The sequence below is a fragment of the Haliotis asinina genome, chromosome 1 (assembly GCF_037392515.1).
Source record: "Haliotis asinina isolate JCU_RB_2024 chromosome 1, JCU_Hal_asi_v2, whole genome shotgun sequence".
Taxonomy (NCBI): Eukaryota; Metazoa; Mollusca; class Gastropoda; order Lepetellida; family Haliotidae; genus Haliotis; species Haliotis asinina.
Window position 1 is genome coordinate 78,963,134 of NC_090280.1, and position 17,874 is coordinate 78,981,007.

General features: G+C 40.2%; 2 protein-coding genes across 2 annotated transcripts; one reads left to right on the forward strand and one right to left on the reverse strand.

Moving 5' to 3' along the window:
- The first annotated feature begins 155 nt into the window (after positions 1-155).
- Positions 156-4,298, forward strand: LOC137275776 (exonuclease V-like). Its single transcript, XM_067808190.1, has 3 exons — positions 156-276; positions 1,738-2,049; positions 3,523-4,298. The coding sequence occupies exons 1-3, from the start codon at positions 156-158 to the stop codon at positions 4,296-4,298; spliced, it is 1,209 nt and encodes a 402-aa protein (XP_067664291.1).
- A 1,598-nt stretch (positions 4,299-5,896) lies between these two features.
- On the reverse strand, positions 5,897-8,577 carry LOC137283206 (uncharacterized). Its single transcript, XM_067814649.1, has 2 exons — positions 8,547-8,577; positions 5,897-7,265 (listed from the first exon to the last, which is right to left on the reverse strand). The coding sequence occupies exon 2, from the start codon at positions 7,038-7,040 to the stop codon at positions 6,078-6,080; it is 963 nt and encodes a 320-aa protein (XP_067670750.1). The 5' UTR covers positions 7,041-7,265; positions 8,547-8,577; the 3' UTR covers positions 5,897-6,077.
- Between the last annotated feature and the right edge of the window lie 9,297 nt (positions 8,578-17,874).

Consider the following 17,874-nt stretch of genomic DNA (forward strand, 5'->3'; position numbering starts at 1 on the left):
TGAATGTGAAAATATATAAGATCCCGTTAATGTCAAAAAGGCACGCAGAAGATGAACAATTTATCCTGAGATAGAAAGAAAGACGCGTAACTCTCTTGATTATTTTCATCATATGCGTAGTGGTAAACTGTATCTAAGGGCGTACTACTTTCAAAATGGAAGTCGGCGCGGGAGATTCAGAAAGTGTACCGGCACAGCCGGCGGAAAGCATTTATGATTCACAAGATCTGTGGAGCGACGAAGATGACGCTCTACTTGTTGCGTCTTCCGACGCTCGTTAGTACTCAATTTTAGTTTGTTTCTTCCACGACTTTCTAATTCTTGAAGATGATCGTCGATAGTTTTGTTTTGTTCAGTTTTCGAGCACCACATTCAGCAGCATTTGCGATAACCAGATTGAGGTGTTCTTACCGAACGACGGGCGATTCGGTAGGCTGGTGGCTCAAGCGTTTGCTTTTCACACCTAAGGCTCGGGTTCGATTCCTGGGTTCCACCCGCGACTCCTTCTTTTTACACAGTATGTTTTCTCCAGTGAATCCTACCACGGTGTAATATTCCAACACTGAAATAAGTTCTTTGAATATATTGTTTTTAATATAGGGCCATCTCCTATTCTCACGGCAAACACGTTTTCTGCCGAGATCCCCAATTCGTGATACTTAGCTATTATTTACATCACTGACCGGTAACTTGGAAGTGGCCCAAGTCTCTGAAATATAAAAGGTTTGCAGTGTAATGAATATTCGTGAGTTTTTATCAGCTTGGAAAAATAGTAACTTTTTCCCGCCCTTTCCAAGGGGATTCCCCTTCCTTACACTTAATAACATTACTTAATCATTATGCTGCTGGAATGGGAGACGCCTCGACAAGTTAACTGCACATGACCATGTTTTTCATTGAGCTCAAGAGTGGTAGTACACCTGATGGATCAAGCAGTTGATAGATGCACATGTTAGAGGGAGAGTCTCTTCATTTAAAAATAACAGGCATTCATATAAAAAGAACTGTTTGTATTATTTTTCAGTTGATATCCATAAGTACCACGAGAACAGGAAATGCAGTGTACCCTTTCTACCTGTTATGTAACGGTACAGTTATAGAATACTGAATACCCTGTGTCATGTCACCCTAACCCTAAACCAAACCCTAAACCTTACCCTAACCAAACATAAGCGTGCACGCTTTCAAAGATGGCAGAGGTTATCTGGTATTCTGTAATCTTGCCATCCTAGTTTATTTAATGTATATTTAGAGTGAGGTATGCATGTCAGTTTGTAATTTTGGTTTTTGATGCGAGTGGGAGGTAAGGGCACAACTCTTACCTCTCAATAATTGTTTGATGAACGTTATAGAGTTGGACCTAGATTTTCGAAGCTCTCTTAGCACGAAGATAGTCATAAGTGCCATACATTTGTGCCATACATTGATTTACAACTACTTGGCGCTAAGAGAGCTTCGAAAATCTTGGCCCAGGTGAGCCAGTTATGAAGCATGCAACTTTATGGATGACAACTTAATTCTTGTCTATTGCATCCATTCACCTTTTATCAAACAAAAATGATCCTCTATACAATGAACAAGAAGTTATCATCCATTAAAAGGCGTGCTGCATTATAGTGTCTCATGGATCTGCCACTATACAACAGGAAGATTGGACTAGTACAATCAATTACACACAACAAATGAAATACATGTACTTTTCAACTCAACCTCTCACCACACCTTCATGTCCAACAGATGCTTGTGAAGAAATCCTTGCCAAAGCATCTAAAGCCGCTGACCATGCTGACAGCATCAAAGAACCTGACAGTAAACACAATGATCGTCCCCAGCAGAGGAGCAGAGACTCTGAACAAGCAGCTCAAGTAAAGAGACTTCCTTGGTCTGAACGCAATCCACTCCATAAGTTCCGGCCAGGCTACTTGTGGGTATCAGACCTGACTAGGCAACACTGGTGTGAGCAGATGATGCTGTATACATTCACTGTCCCAACAATCCCAGTAGAGAGCCCTGTGATGACTGCTGGCAGTAGTCTTCATCTTGCCAGAGGTATTAATATATGGTTTTGTGTTGTATTGAACTGACTTACAGTGATTGTTCCAGAGGGTGAGGAATGTTCCATCATCTTCCAACTGTCTGCCCCAACAGCCCTAAATCATCCCTTTTTTTCAGCTGAAGCATCCCAAATTCATCCTTGTACCATAGGATAGTTTTGGGATGGGTAGGAAAAATGGAATCGAGTACCCACATGTACTTACCAGAATCAGAATCGAGTACCCGGAAGTATAAAGAATACAGCACGTTCTGTCAACATTCTGAATATTCTGTCATGATTTGACAGAGACGATTATTGAAAATTTGAAAGGGAAACAATAACACATCAGAACTGATCTCTAGCTATTTATTTATGTCCGTTGAACCAGTATAAAGAGTAACACCATCACTTACATTCCTTGTTAAAACATATCTTTTCATTCCTGGTGTTACTGTAACTTTACTGCAACACTGCTCATGCACAGATAAATTACAGTTCAAGATTTATGGAAATATTTGACAAAATTTGTTATAATGTACATGATTTTAATATTATTTTGTATAGATTCTCCAAAAACTATGAAACTGCGTTCAGTCATTCCTATGTGACTGAACTAGAAGAATTCCATATAACATTAGTATGTTCTCTTAACCATGAATATAGTGCTAGATACTTGCCAGAGTATTGTTGTAAGAACCCACTGTTCAAATCTTTATTGAACTCTTGATAACGAGCGATAAGAACAGACTCTTAAGATTTTCTATGTGTACTTCTCTGTGAACACATAATCACATAATCAATTGTATTAAGATCTATACTCTCACTGTGGTGCATATGCATGTCTTTACCTGACTGTTTTACACATATTGTACCATTGGCCTCACATCCATATATACATTATAATATAAAGGATGAGGAAAAAACCAAGTAATTATCTGCCCTTGTCATTACAGAGTTATTTCCCTTTCCGGGTGCTCGGTTTCTGGAAATAGGACTTGGTTTGAACTGCACTTAATCTAAATTCGAGTGTCCGAGTACCCTTCCCAGCACTATAATGGAATATGAAGAGTGTGGCAAAAACTAATCTCGCACCCACTCTCACAAACTCAGAGCTGATTCAAATATATGCTCAAATTGTTGCTGTGTGTGGCTGGTTCAAAATTAGCCACCTTTAGTCATAGTTGCTCTTTCTGTTAACTACTGGTTTGCCAGTCATGGTTATGTACAGGTCTCTGTGATATATATAGTTGGTATATTGCTGGCTGTTGCATCAAACAGTTTTTACTCATTTACTGTTTTTTTAGGATCTTAATCCAAGTATACTTGAAAATTGACAAAATATCTTCTCTGTCAAGGTGTTTGGGTAACACCTATTATGATATTGCTGGAATGTTATTAACTCACTCACTCACTCAACCAGTCATTTTGGTTTTGCATGTTTCTATGGGTTTTAAACTTTTATGTTTTTCATTTATTGTGCATTTCAGAGCTTGCAGTCCATAGTGTGGTTCAGGTCAAGGTCACCTCTAATGAGGACATTTGGGCAACCAAGGTCACCAACCTCTTTATGACTATTCAAGGATTTCTCAATGGGATTAAAGTTGCCCGTGAAATTCCAATTTTTGGTGCCCCATTTGATAAAGATGTTTTCATTGTCGGACTCATTGATGAACTGAGATTTGACCCCGATTCATACACCATTGACCTCCTTGAACTCAAGACCAGGAGTGTGAGGTCATGTCCTAAGATTGCCCAACAGAATCAGAACAAGTTACAAGTTATGCTGTACAAAAAACTGTTTGATGATTTAGTCAAAGGCAGAGTTTCCAAAGAAACTGTTGCAAAACATTTGAGATTAGACCTTGAAAAACCTTTCGGGGAAGATGTCACCAGTCATCTGGATTCCAAATTTTTAACAGCGAAAAATTTAAATGAACTTTTGGATTTTGTTTTTATACGAATTCAGTCCTTGACATGCATTAGCCAATTGATTATTGAGTATGTGTTGCAAGACACAAGTGAAAGCTTGTCACAGAATCCAGTTGAATATGATGATGATGAGCTGAAAGCAACTTTTGAACATTTTTTGAAGTTTTGGCAAGGGCAGCGTGATGTTGTAGGTGTTGAGATTGAGGATTCATGGAAATGTCAGCGATGTGACTTCACGGATGTGTGTGAATGGAGGGAGCGGAAAGCCAAGGAACATTCAGAGAAGAACACAGCAAAACTTAAGAAAACAAATGCATGTGTAGGTAGCAAATAAGCTTTTACAGTCCCATTTTACTGCATGTTGAGAACTGGTGGCCCAGCAGTGAAAAATAATCTCCCTTACACAAGCCAGGATCCACAGTTTGCTGGTTGTGATCACTTGGTTTGTCAGTGCTGGTTCTCATACAGCACTCAAAAGAAATAAAGAACCCATGGTTTTTCACATGACCATAGATAATCTCGCATACCAACACAATGTTAGTCATCTGCTGTTATGTAACTGAAATTTGCTGTTATCTGTGCTGATTCGTATTTGTTCGTTGGGTAATGAGTACCATTATTGTGTAGACCTTTTAACAAAGGAGGTCAGATATATTCAAAAGAACCTCTCATCTGTTGGTAGTTGATCACATGGTTGACACATGAATTTGTGTAATGTATGCATGATGTGCATTTTTCAAAATTCGGTGTTTTTGCAGTAAACAATTGCACCAAAAGGTGTTTGTTTCAATAAAAAGAGAAGTTTTGTGACCCTTGACAGTGTAAGGGTGGTTACAGACAAAGCAAAGGCTTAGTGGTTGAAGAGTTCATGCAGAAAACCTGCATTCAGTTTCCTACACCAGTACAGTGTGTGAATTCCATTCCAGGTGTCCCCCATCATGATATTGCTGGGATAAACCCACTCGCACACTCTCACTCACTCACTCACTAATTGAAGTCTCAGGTGATGTGATTGTTATTAAGTCAGCTGGAAACAAATTTCCGCCTACATGACAGCCATCATGCAATAAGGGATTAATATCGTGAGTATCAATAATTCATTTAAGATACAATAACCTAATCACAACATTTTCCTTTTGAAACAAGCATTGGGGGCTGAGTACTTATTCTAATCAGTCTTCTTGGTGAAATGTCATGAACTGGCATACCACTATTCTCGCTTTTCATGTTTCAATAGGGTGCTGAGTACTTATTCTAATCAGTCTTCTTGGTGAAATGTCATGAACTGGCATACCACTATTCTCGCTTTTCATGTTTCAATAGGGTGCTGAGTACTTATTCTAATCAGTCTTCTTGGTGAAATGTCATGAACTGGCATACCACTATTCTCGCTTTTCATGTTTCAATAGGACACTGTTCTGTTATGTTTCAGTTAGCTAGCTAAAGGTAGGCTGTATATAGGTTAAAGTTGATTTGGCCGATGGGCACCGACACCATTTACGATAACAAGAACAAACCATCTATATATCTCTGTTTTCTATGTTGCACATGATGAACTCATGGCTTTCGGTGGATGATTAGTGGGTAGGTTTGGGTTGTATGTTTCGGTGAGATTGTACTTCCTAACAGGACATTATTAATTTGATACAAGATGATACACATTGTCAGTGTCTGTAGTGTTCCACCTTGTTTCATGTATATTACTAGTTTATATGAATAAACTCGTATTCCAGCCAAGGCCTACATAGCACACCTTGGTATAGTGCGAAGTTGTCTAGTTATATGCTGGACTAGTATATCACATGCCAACGTAAAACGTTCTGCCAGTAAATTGTGTTAAAAAAAGTGTTGATGCTGAATTATGCTGAATTCTGATGACATAACAAACCACCACAGAAGAGTATTTTTATAAACTTAACGAACAAAAAAGTAACAATTAAGCCATTTAGTCAGCAGATATGTACAAACATAGGCACTTTCTTTACTTAAATTGTACAAACATAGGCACTTTCTTTCCTTAAATTCGTATCTAAGGATGGTGTAACTCTCGGGAATGTTGGAGTCTACTTTTTGTTGATTCTCCTTCAACAAATACAATGTTAGATGCCATATTTTAAAATGTGTTGAGAGTTTTCGACCTCGTGAGTTTAAATACCTCACTGGATCTCCTATCAACTGTTTGTGTTATTTGGATCAACGATCTGCTTTCTAGACGCGTCGCACCGCGGCGGGTTACGTCCCCTAGATTGTCAAGCGACTGGTACCGGAGGTGATGATCAGTAGTTCTCTTGGGAAGGAGACGGTCCTTCTCTATCTTCAGAAGGAGGGAAGCTGGATCAGAAGGGAGTTTACTCTTCATCCTCAGTTTATAAAATGTATGTTCACTGTCTACTGTCTTCTTCAACTTACAGAGTTTATTACGGGTTAATAGCTGCTCCTGAATTTGTTTCTGGTCTTCAAGAAAGTCATTAACGAGAGAAGGGAATGAACTCGTGACTTTGGAAACACTATTGCCATTTTCTTGTTTCTCTTCGATGGATTTCGAGGTACTTGTTTGAACCAGAAACCCACTGGTAGGTAGTTTGGGCATAACGGGATGATTGTTTAATCTCTTTCCTGTCGAGTCACTGTCATTTCTGCCTGTGAAACATGGACGATCAAGAATCCTTTTCCCTTCAGTACAATCTGGAACACGTTTTTCAGATTTTTCCTCCAGAGCGTCTTCAACATCTTCGTCCTTGTCGGCGTCGGCCATGGCAGCACGCAACATCTCGTCAAACCGCTTTAGAGAATCACTTATATTTTTCTGATTTTCGAAGACCATTGACCATTTTCTCAAGATCACCCTTTTTTGGTTGTCAACATCGATCTCGGTCCGGGAGGCGTCATTGTCCAACAGAGCCAACTGACGTTTCAAAGCTTTCTTGTCATGTTTATTATATCGACAGACTGCTTGACCCGCTTTGCTTTTTGACTCACTGACTGCTCCCTTTAGGATCCGTATCATTGCTAACGTCTTTCGTTTATCAGTAGCCCCACCATCAAGGGTATACAGAGATTCAACACACGTAGCCATGGATTATCAGATTAGGATGATCTCTACAGGAATCCGTGGTCAATGGTACCAGTTATAGCATAGACTCACTTCTCCTTCTTAAACACGACACTAAATCCAATCCAGGCGCCAACAGTCTTCGTTTATTTATATCCTTGGATTATCTTGCTGTTTCACTGAAGTACCTCCTGCAATGGCGCTTTGCCTTGTATCTTCTAAAGGATTATTCACTGCTACCCTGTAGGTCTGAAAATACATTGTGTATTGATATATTAATTGATTAAGACTTAACCTAGTTTTAAGACATGTATTTGAATGGAAAGTTTCATTTTCTAATTAAACGAAAGAGTGAATGCGAAAGAACGGGGTCAGTTAAGTGTTGAATATTGCATGATCATGTTTGATTTTCCTGGACGCTGAAAGAGGAATGCCAGGTCCTTGCAAATTTATGTCCTTCTTAATAATTAATATATTTCTTGGTTTGTTGCTGCTGCTGTTGTTGAAAAGCATCGTGAATCTTCAGATAAACTATATTTTATTGAATTGTCAAGGGACATGTCAACAAACAAAGTATCGATAGAAATTGTCCCTGTTCACCCAGCAGAAAATGGGTTCACGGTGGGATAAGTCATGTGACTGTAACCGTCTAGCACCAAACAGGCAGCTTGGGTTATCCGGGGTAAAAATATGCCTGCTTTGACCGTCAGCGCTATGGGCATCCACCTCGTGAATGGCGCAACATAGATACACATAATGCTAGTGGAAGTTGTAGTTCCGAAATACAACGTAGATCACCTAGTTTTCCGCCATTATCTTGCTTGAATAGATATTTGTTGAGTGTCTGTTGAGGGAACGATTTAGACTAACCGAATTTAAGAACCTTCCCTAACAGGAAAAGCACAGATTATGGATGTCAACTTCTTTATTGTGAATAACACAACGTCCCGGAGTGTATGTTTACTCGTTCATCAGGTGACGGAGTAAATCAAACATGATAATGACGGACGTAGGACAATGGACCGCGGTCCCGTGGCACCTAAACTGTGCCGAGGACCAGTAAAATCCGTTGGTAGCCCTCGCTGACAAGAAACATTCAAGCCCTATACTTATGAACCAGTTTGTTTGATTATCTGAAACTGTCAGGACCAGAGGAAATCTAACTTACACTGATAGTACAGATAAGTCTCGGGGGAAAAATGACGTTAGATTGAATACCATCGAAGGGCACGTACGCACACGCACATGCACGCACACGCAGAGAGAGTGGGTTTTAAATCGGGGAATAGTCTGTCGTACAGACCCTGAAGTATATATATCCAAGAAAGCCTATGCAAGTCTAGAAAATGTGGCAAGTTTAGATTTCCTTACTTTCAGAAAATGAAGAGTCTCAGGGCTCCATTTCATTATATTATTATTTTTTCACTGTCTTTTTTCCAGTAAAATATGTTCATTTCAGAGACTAGCTGTTAGTCTAATCGGGGAAGCATGTTCCCAAATATTGAAAATAGAAAAATCATTGAAACCTACCTGTGTCCATTCAGGCTGCGCGAGAGTAACTGCCAATGTCATCCATTTCACGCTCGTAAATAACAGGTAAAGATAGAACAAAACATCACGTGACTGATTAGCCGACTTACTGGAGGGTCTGCATTAATATTCTACTTCCAGACCAGGTCGCCCGACAAGTACGAGGTGCGCAGTATTTCGTCTGGCTTAAGCCTTTTTGTATGTTTTTATTTGTTTTGACCTTACTGAAATGCATAATGAAATAAATCCTATGATATGCTTATGTAATTGTCTACATGCAATACTGTGTTCTCTTAATTGCATGACTTTCTTAAATATGTCAAATATTTGGACGTCTATGAATTATTCAGTGGGTTAGGTGACATCTCATAAAAGTGAACGTCAATGTTTATGTTTCCTCTACTTAAGAACTTTACCAAAACAAATATAGGTACGTTTGGTATGTTCCACCAGTCATTGAATAGTGTTGCTCAGTATGATTCTACAATACAGATATGGTATATATGAAGAGTTTAACGCGTAGGCGTATCTCATGTTATTAACAAGTAGAAAACGACGTAATTTAGTGATAATTATGAACATGGGATGGCTATACGGGGAAACACATTCTACCCAAGTGGGGAATGGAACCGGGCCATAGGCGTAACGAGTGAACGCTTTACCCACTGGGCTACCCCACCGCTCATGAACGCTAATAAAACATAGTCACATCGGCACTATTTCAGCCAGATCGTGATTACATAAGAACTGTAAACGAGAATGCATACAAAACTATGAAAGTTCAGTAAACAGCACGCCACTGACCCATGTAAAAAGTACCTTTGATTTATTAAGAAGAGTGAACCTTCTACCTGTGTAAATATACGAATTGAGACCTTTAATGTGTGTATGTGTTTGTGTATAGAAACGTTTATCCGATTTTGTTATTGTCGTTGACACTCTGGTCTCAGGTAATCTGAGAAAAATCCGGGTATGTCACGTCGAGGTAACGCTGTTGTTTTCTGGGGGCTATCCCAGTGATATACATACACTTACATCACTTTCAGACATGTTACCACTGACCAGTGATCCAGGTAGCCGTGTTTGTTGACTGGGGGCTGAAACCTATTCATCCAGACCGTGCCTTACCCAGGGAATGCGTTCGTCCGGATTAATGAGTGAGTGAGCCTGATTAGTTGTCTGATATTTGTCTGAATCCGTATTTCACATTCAGCGAAATGAAGAACACAGAAAGGTGACTGAGAAAGAAATGGTGTGTTTATATCTTTAAAATTTAAAAACGAATTATGATTTGTATTAAAACGGTCCGCTGTGAGTTGGTGAGAATAGTCTATTAGCAATGTTCCAACAATATCACAGCTGGGGCATATTAGAAATGCTATGGTCTTCCTTCCAGTGCTTTATGCATGGTACCCATGATACTGTGGGGAATCGGATCCGGATCTTCGACGATGCCACCCACCGCCCCCCACCCCCCCACCCCCCACCCCCCTTTGAACGTAGAACTGTTTGGTAAATCCTCCACCACTTATTCTTTGCCTTTAACGAATAACCCCCTATTACGCACGTGCGCACCTCAACACTCAGACGGTACATGTGAAAGTTTTGCACGTCACACATAACATGGTTACATCTAGCACTAATCAAAGTTAAAAACATATACCAATACTTTTACTTGGGTTAAGTCGCATTCAGGATTTGAAACCACTCTCCTCAAAGCTGGAGATCTAAAGGAAGAAAAGGATCTAAAGGATTGAAAGGAAGAGGGGTAGTAACTGCAGCAAAGAACTCGAACATTACCGAAACAAACCATCATTCGTTCGTTCATCTGGGAGTCGGAGGGGTAGTCTAAGGTTAAGGAGTTCGTTCGTCAGGTCGAAGACCCGGGTTCGATTCCTCATATGTGTGAAACCGTTTTTATGGTGTTCGTCGCCGTGATATTGCTGGTATATTGCAAAGAGCGGCGTAAAACTAAACAAACTCTCTCACACAACCGTTCGTGTTTTGGAAATAATGATGGGGGCACCTACGAAATTGACGCTGTGTTATCTTTTAGCTATCGGTATTTGATATTTACTGAACTGAATCGATTCTGGACCAGACAAACCAGTGGTTGATACTGATCAACTTGACCCGCCGTCGGGGTACGATGTCAATGGAAGCTGACCACTAAAATCCACGAAGTCATCACGACTTGGTTAGATTTACCTATTTACATATTCCACTATTCACTAGTCAACAGAACCCGTGGAGGTCCCGTCGTAAAATAGGCCTTCAGTAACCCATGGTTGCCATAAAAGGCGACTAACGGGATCCTGACTTGGTTCCCCATTGCGCAGATCGATGCTCATGTTGTTGATTACTGGATTGTCTGGTCGACACTCAGTCTAAGTAAACTTAGTCTCGGTGTATTTCGTATACACTCCACCACTGAGTCTAACAAAACCTAGTAGAAGGTCGCGTCAGGTGACCTTTGAGCAACCAATGACCGTCCAATCAAAGACGAGACGGTTAAATACATTTAACCAATCAGACAACGGCTACTATTTAGGGGTCGGAGGGACTTTTAAAATATTCAGGTCACCGATACAGATCTCTATACAGACAAAAATCAGCATATAACACAGTTATTTGACCTGCAGTATATACGCTTTAGGGTTTCTGTTGACATGATTACCATTAGCCAGTATTCCCGCAAGATAACATCCTTGAATACTGTCAAAAATACTATTTTCAGCGACTGTTTACTCACCGTTGTCATGGCTGTACGTACTCCGTGTGCATCACATGGAAGCGATCGTACGCTAAATACCATCCGGAATCGTTCGGGTACGAACCTTTTCGAGATATAAAGTTCAAAAAGTATGTGCGAATGTGCACTTTGCGATTTGGTAAGCTGTGTTCTGATTGGTCAGTCTCAAAGGTTACCTGACGCGACCTCCCATAACGTTTCGTTAGACTCAGTGGTGGAGTGTAACGAAAAGTACTGAGGATAAGTTTACTTAGACTGGGTCCAGACTCGATTATTTACAGACCACCGCCATATAGCTGGAATATTGTTGAATCTGGCGTAAAACTAAACTCACTCACTCACTCACTCACTCACTCACTCGTCAACAGCACAAACTGTCCTAAATTTCAGTCATATTCATAAACCGCTATGGTGGCCTTTGTACAAATGATCTTAGCTGAGATGGTCGTAATTCCCACACCATATCACTGACTTACGACTGGCGTCATAGATTCAGACACAGGGAGGCACACGCAAACGCGCATTTGCCTGTAGGTCGCTTGGCATTAGAGACCACTCGTGCTATTTCGGGACAAGCCGAATCTTCCTGAAGGTTACGGAAAGGGGCGAGTGGCGACGAGTGGATAAGTAGTATCTCACCTACCTTGTCGTTCGTGTCGCACTCGTGTGATTCCGGTACAAGTCGAATACATGTATTCTTGGAGTTTACGGAAATGACGTGGTGATGGGTCGTATCTCGCCTTGCAAATTCCAGACGCACTCGTGTTATTCCGGGACAAGCCGAATCTTCCTCGAGGTTACGAAAAGTGGAGAGTTGTGACAAATGGTCGTTGTGTAAGTTTTACCCATTTCAACTTACATCATGTCACCCTACGTCACCTCATCAACAGAAACACAGCCACTTCAGCGGTTCGCCATTCAAAATACAAGTGACTGAATGATATGTTAGGTAACAGTTTGCAAATTCAGTTAGCAATAAAATTATAAAAACGAATAAGCGATGCCTTCTTAATATGAATCACTGGTTTGTCTTGGTTGCAAAAGGAGTTAAATGTCCCTTTCAGATATTGAGAGTCAGATACGTGAATGATATTTTCTAAGCAGATAATTCCTCGTATATCTGTAGATATTGTTGTTAAATGCACTGGAATATTACACTGAAAGCAGTTTTGGAAAGCCGACTCCTGCCAGAGCTGAAATGATCGCATGTCTCAGTGATCGTGAACGTTAATAAACGCTTCTATACGCACACTTTGAATCTGTCGCCCAGCATGGCCCTATACGTACAGACATAAATTCATAAAACACACTTCCGTTATCAAAATTCATTGCGATGTGGAGTGAGTGAGTGATTGAGTTTGTTTTACGCCGCGCCGTCAAACGGTTTTGAAACGAACGCTCGATACAATATAATGGTTTTGTTTGCTTTGTTTGTTGTTTAACGTCTCACTCTGCAACCATATATCGGTATTTGGTCTCTGAATACAAGAACAGGGGCTCCTTCTCGGAAGTAAAATTTACTAAAAGATTAACCTTAACGCCCATTCTTTAACATTGCACTAAGGTTACCTTAGTGACTTACGATCACTTTAGTGCTTTGAGAAAGGTGTGTATTAATAATCGGACCCAGAATGGAGCGCAGTGGTTGTGCTCTCAGCACTTTCTCTTAAAAGCACTCGTGGTCCGGGTTAGATTACATCTTCAGCAACACATGCTTGCCATAAAAGGCGTCTATACTTGTCGTAAGAGGCGACTAACGGGGTAGGTTGGTCAGGCTCGCTGACTTGGTTGATACGTCATCGGTTCCCAGTTGTGCAGATCGGTGTCCATGCTGTTGATCACTGGATTGTCTGTTCAAGACTCGTCTAATTTACAGACCGCCGCCATATAGCTGGAATATTGCTGACTACGGCGTAAAACTAAACTCACTCACTCCATCAAAAGCTGCAAGAGTGTTTGGAGGTCACAACGTTGTGGCATAGTATTTCGAGCCGAGGCCGAGGTAGATTTTACGAGCGAATCCAACAATACATTTCGTTATTTTTTGTTTGTTAGTTTAACAGTATATTGACGTAAATTAAATTATCGAATCTTGTATAGACACTCCAGTGATCAGTATCATGAGCATACATCTAAGCAACAGGGATACGCTGACATGCACCAGCTAAGTCAGCGAACATCAAACCATCAAACGACAAGCACAGGCTGCTGAAACCCAATTCTAACCTGGAATATTCCCGGGACGCATTTTTTGTGTATTCACCGCAAATGCTTAATCTGTTTCAGATTTTTTATCTACCAAAATGGCACAAGTGTCAGACAATTTAAAACATGGTCGTTTAGACCAGCACACGAGGCGCACAGGGTGGACATGGGATTGGAACTGATCCCCCGCAACCTATCCGTGTCAGAAAAAGGCAATCAGGTATGTAAACCGACGAGCAAAAGAAAGTACACAGGTGTAATTGTTGCTACAATCCCAAATTTGAGTTGTTTATTGTTACAATGTCAATTTTACTGATAAAACACGTGCATTGCAGTGTGCTTCAAAATACAGTTTATATTTCATCAAAAGGTTTTGTTGTTTCAATCTCATCGGAAGAGACACAACCTGTCTACTTTCTTTAGGTCGTCAGTTTAGATTATCAAATCATCAGAAAACCGACTGCTGGAAGCGTGGTCATAATATCAATCACTCGGTTGAGTCACGATACTGCGACCAGCTTGGCGAAAGTGGTTGAAATAAAAGTTTAGGAAGCACGCAAGTTTGATGCCCCTGTATGGCTCTCATTAGATACTACAATGAAGAGGACTAGGTCTAAGGTCCTTTTATTCTGTTTGTTTGTATCTTCACGCCGCACTCAGCAATATTCCAGCTGTAAACAATGGAGTCAATCCAGTGGTTGACATCATGAGCAGCGATGACATATGCTAGCCAGGATACCGTTGTACAAAGCAACCTTAACGCTACGCCAGTCGTACGTCTATGTTATGGTATGGGAGTTACGATCGTCTTAACGCTAAGATCACTTTGTGCAGCGGCACCCCGTATCCTGTTAGTTGCCTCTTACGACAAGTATGGCTTGCTGAAAACCACTTCTAACCCGGGCTTAATCAGCGGGTAATATGAGAGATGCTGATGGTTCCAGTCTTGGTTTACCGAAATCGAATCCCGGCCTTCGGCGTGACGAGTAAACGCTTTAGCCCATCGTGACATTTTAAAATGAATCTACTACTTACACTCATTGTAGAGATTCGCCGCGAATAGCTGGGGAATTTGTTGATGCGGCGTGAATCAATATTCTTTCATTATACTGACCCAGAGCCGATCTATTTTATTCAGCCACGGTGACAAAAAGTTTCATCCGTAAGCGACCGGGGATCGAACCATGCACTGACGTTCGTTCTTCTAGCAGAAGCTGGATCCACTTGCCAACGAACGCGGTTTGGTTTTTCTATAACACCACACTCAGCACTTTCCCAGCTATAGAGCGGCGACCTGTAAATAATCGAGTCTGAACCAGACAATCCAGTGATCAACATTATGATCATCGCTCTACGCAACTGGGATGTTAAGTGACATGGGTAAACAAAGTTAGCGAACCTGGCCATCCTAGTTGCCTCTTGTGGCAAGAATTGGTTGCTGTAGACGAATTCTGAATCTTCTCTGGTCCCAAGTACGCGGCATAACCCAATTGAACCATGACGGTGAAAGGAAACTGACAACAGTCTGTATCGGGTATTGATGTTTATTGTTAACTTTGCACATTATCAACAATGTTTTTACCCCAAAACAATAATACACTCACATTCACAATATAAACAGTTACATACCTTTCACATGATGCAAAATATATTTCTTTTCAAAGAATTTCATTCCGCAACAAATCATAGTATAAATAACATCAGCTTGAGTGAGTAGGGTTTTACGCCGCTTTTATGAACCACTGCGGGGCACACAATTAATGGAATTCGTACATCTTAACGACGTGGGGAACCGAACCCACATGACGAACCAACAGCCGAACCACTAATCTACCCTAATACTCACATAAGTTTTCAATGTCAAAATATGATTAGACAAATGTATCACAAGGATTTCTTGATTAATTGTAACTGTCAATGTTTAAAGAATACACATACACAAAATATCGCATAAAATCAGAATAGAGATAAAGTCAGTTATCAAAAGCATATTTTTTAGCTCATGGCCCATAAGACGCCATAGAAGAAATAGTAGAAACTATTTGATATCAATGTTGGGGGCGTTATCAGTTGTCAGAACTATCGTCATTTTCCATTCGTGACTATTCGTTACGGAAAGAGGCGAGTCGTTGCGAATGGTCATTATCATCACAAGTGCGGACATACCACAGCTTAACCTGGTTTTCCTGCTAGCTCCCCTCAGCGAAACGGAACGAAAACGGACCTAGCAGAAACCTTAAGCATGGGGTATACGCTGATTAAACAGCAAAACGAAAAGATAAAGGAGATAAAGTAAACAAATCAAATCAAAGATAAAATGAACCAGCTCTGTTTGGAGGAAAGAAACAGCGTCAGAAGAACTGTAAACAAAAAATTGTCAGCTATCTCCACGTTAGCATCGTAAGTATATAAATAAACAGTAACATTTGGTCGATGTACTGAAATACTGTTAACGACAACTGTTCAGTAGTTTGCCAAATCTCCTCTAACGAATAGGAATTGAAGAAAAATATTTTCAATGCCATGTTGTTATTCGTGACATAAAATGGATTGAACTAAACTTAAATCCATAGAAAAATAACAAATTAACAAACAAGTTTATGTTACCAGATTCATGTACAGAAACGTATTGCTGTCATAAGCTGGAATGAACTAGAGACTAATGTTTACTTCCTTACGGACCCAGGTAATTATGATGATGTAATGAGATAAAATAACCTAGACTGTCGAGGATGTCATATATCTTACCAATGTTTTTCCGTTGATGAATGAGATATTTATCTTACTGCCTCTTTCTTATGCTTTTAATAAATGTGTATATTTCACATGTGATTATAACGATAATAACAATAGACTTGTAAATGACACCCAATTACAAGAAAAATGAATCAGGCTATGCATTGTAATTACAATATCTACGAAAATAGTAAATGATTGCCACATGCATACATGTTCATTTTTTGCCAGTTGTAACACATTTACACAAATATACATACAAAGTAAGTTACAGGAAAGCAACAAATCGTCAGAGAAGAAAGTAACAAAATATCAGAGCAAACGGTAATATAAAACGTCTGAGAAAGTAACAAATTATCAGAGAAGAAAGAAATCAATCGTCAAAGAAGAATGAAAGAAACAAATCGCCAGAGAAGAAAGTAACAAAATATCAGAGCAAACGGTAATATAAAACGTCTGAGAAAGTAACAAATTATCAGAGAAGAAAGAAATCAATCGTCAAAGAAGAATGAAAGAAACAAATCGCCAGAGAAGAAAGTAACAAATCGTCGGAGAAGAAAGAATCAGCGACGGGTGCCATGGGCTGGTCAATCACATCGACAACATCAAGGAATCTTTGGTTTCGGCTTCAAGAATATCATTAGCAATTGGACATCAGAGGGTGATGCAGTTCTATTGTTCACCGAAAGGATGCTGCTATAACAGTGAACCTCACGAGTTGAAATCAACATGAAACTAACTTCAAATCGCAATTCAAGTTCTCATCATTCATTTTTGTATCCTTCATTACTGAAAGCACGAGGTAGTAACAGAGCCCTCAACATGGGATCTGCATAGCTAATATCACCACTTATACAGGTAAGGACCAGTTGTGTCAAAAGGGCTGATTTCCGTGAAGCATTGGTTCTATTTGTAATCTTTGAAATGAGCCGGTGTATGACCTGAACTGATTTTCATCGCTTCACCTAAAACCAATTACAAACAGGTGGTGAAAAACAACAGAGGTCAAGGACCAACTCACACTTTGATATTCACGTTTGTAACTATGCTGAACAGTAAAAAAACGCAGCTGTTTTATGGTCAAGTTTTTAAATGCTTAAATCGAAGACATAATCATGAACGCTTGCCTTACTTTATGAGATTTCATTTTATCGAAACCTGAGTTTGTTTTGCTGTTGAGTAAGTGTGAAATTCAAAAAGTGGCCACAGGAGGAAGGCTAGGTGGCTGCGAGATGTCAGCCACTAAACATGCCTTCACACCAATACACACATGCAAGCCATTCGCTACCTGATGATGGCACCAGTGGACGATTAGGGGCCCTTGTCTTACAAGACTTTCAGATGCACACCCACTGGTGTGTAAACAGTTCATTGGCTTCGAATCTCTACTTTCCACCTTAATTCCTAGAGGCATGGTCACTGAAATCAGTGTCTGAACAGACCACTGCGTCAACCACCGCCGACATTGGAACTGACATATGATATGAGTACATTACGTTGACATAACTGCAGTGTTGGACACAAGTGTGATCGTGTTATATGCAATGTCAGAAGATTTGAACCAGATCAGTAAAGCAGGGCTGAATGGGGTTTATCCCTACCTATTTTAGTTACACTCACCAATATCTCGGCAGG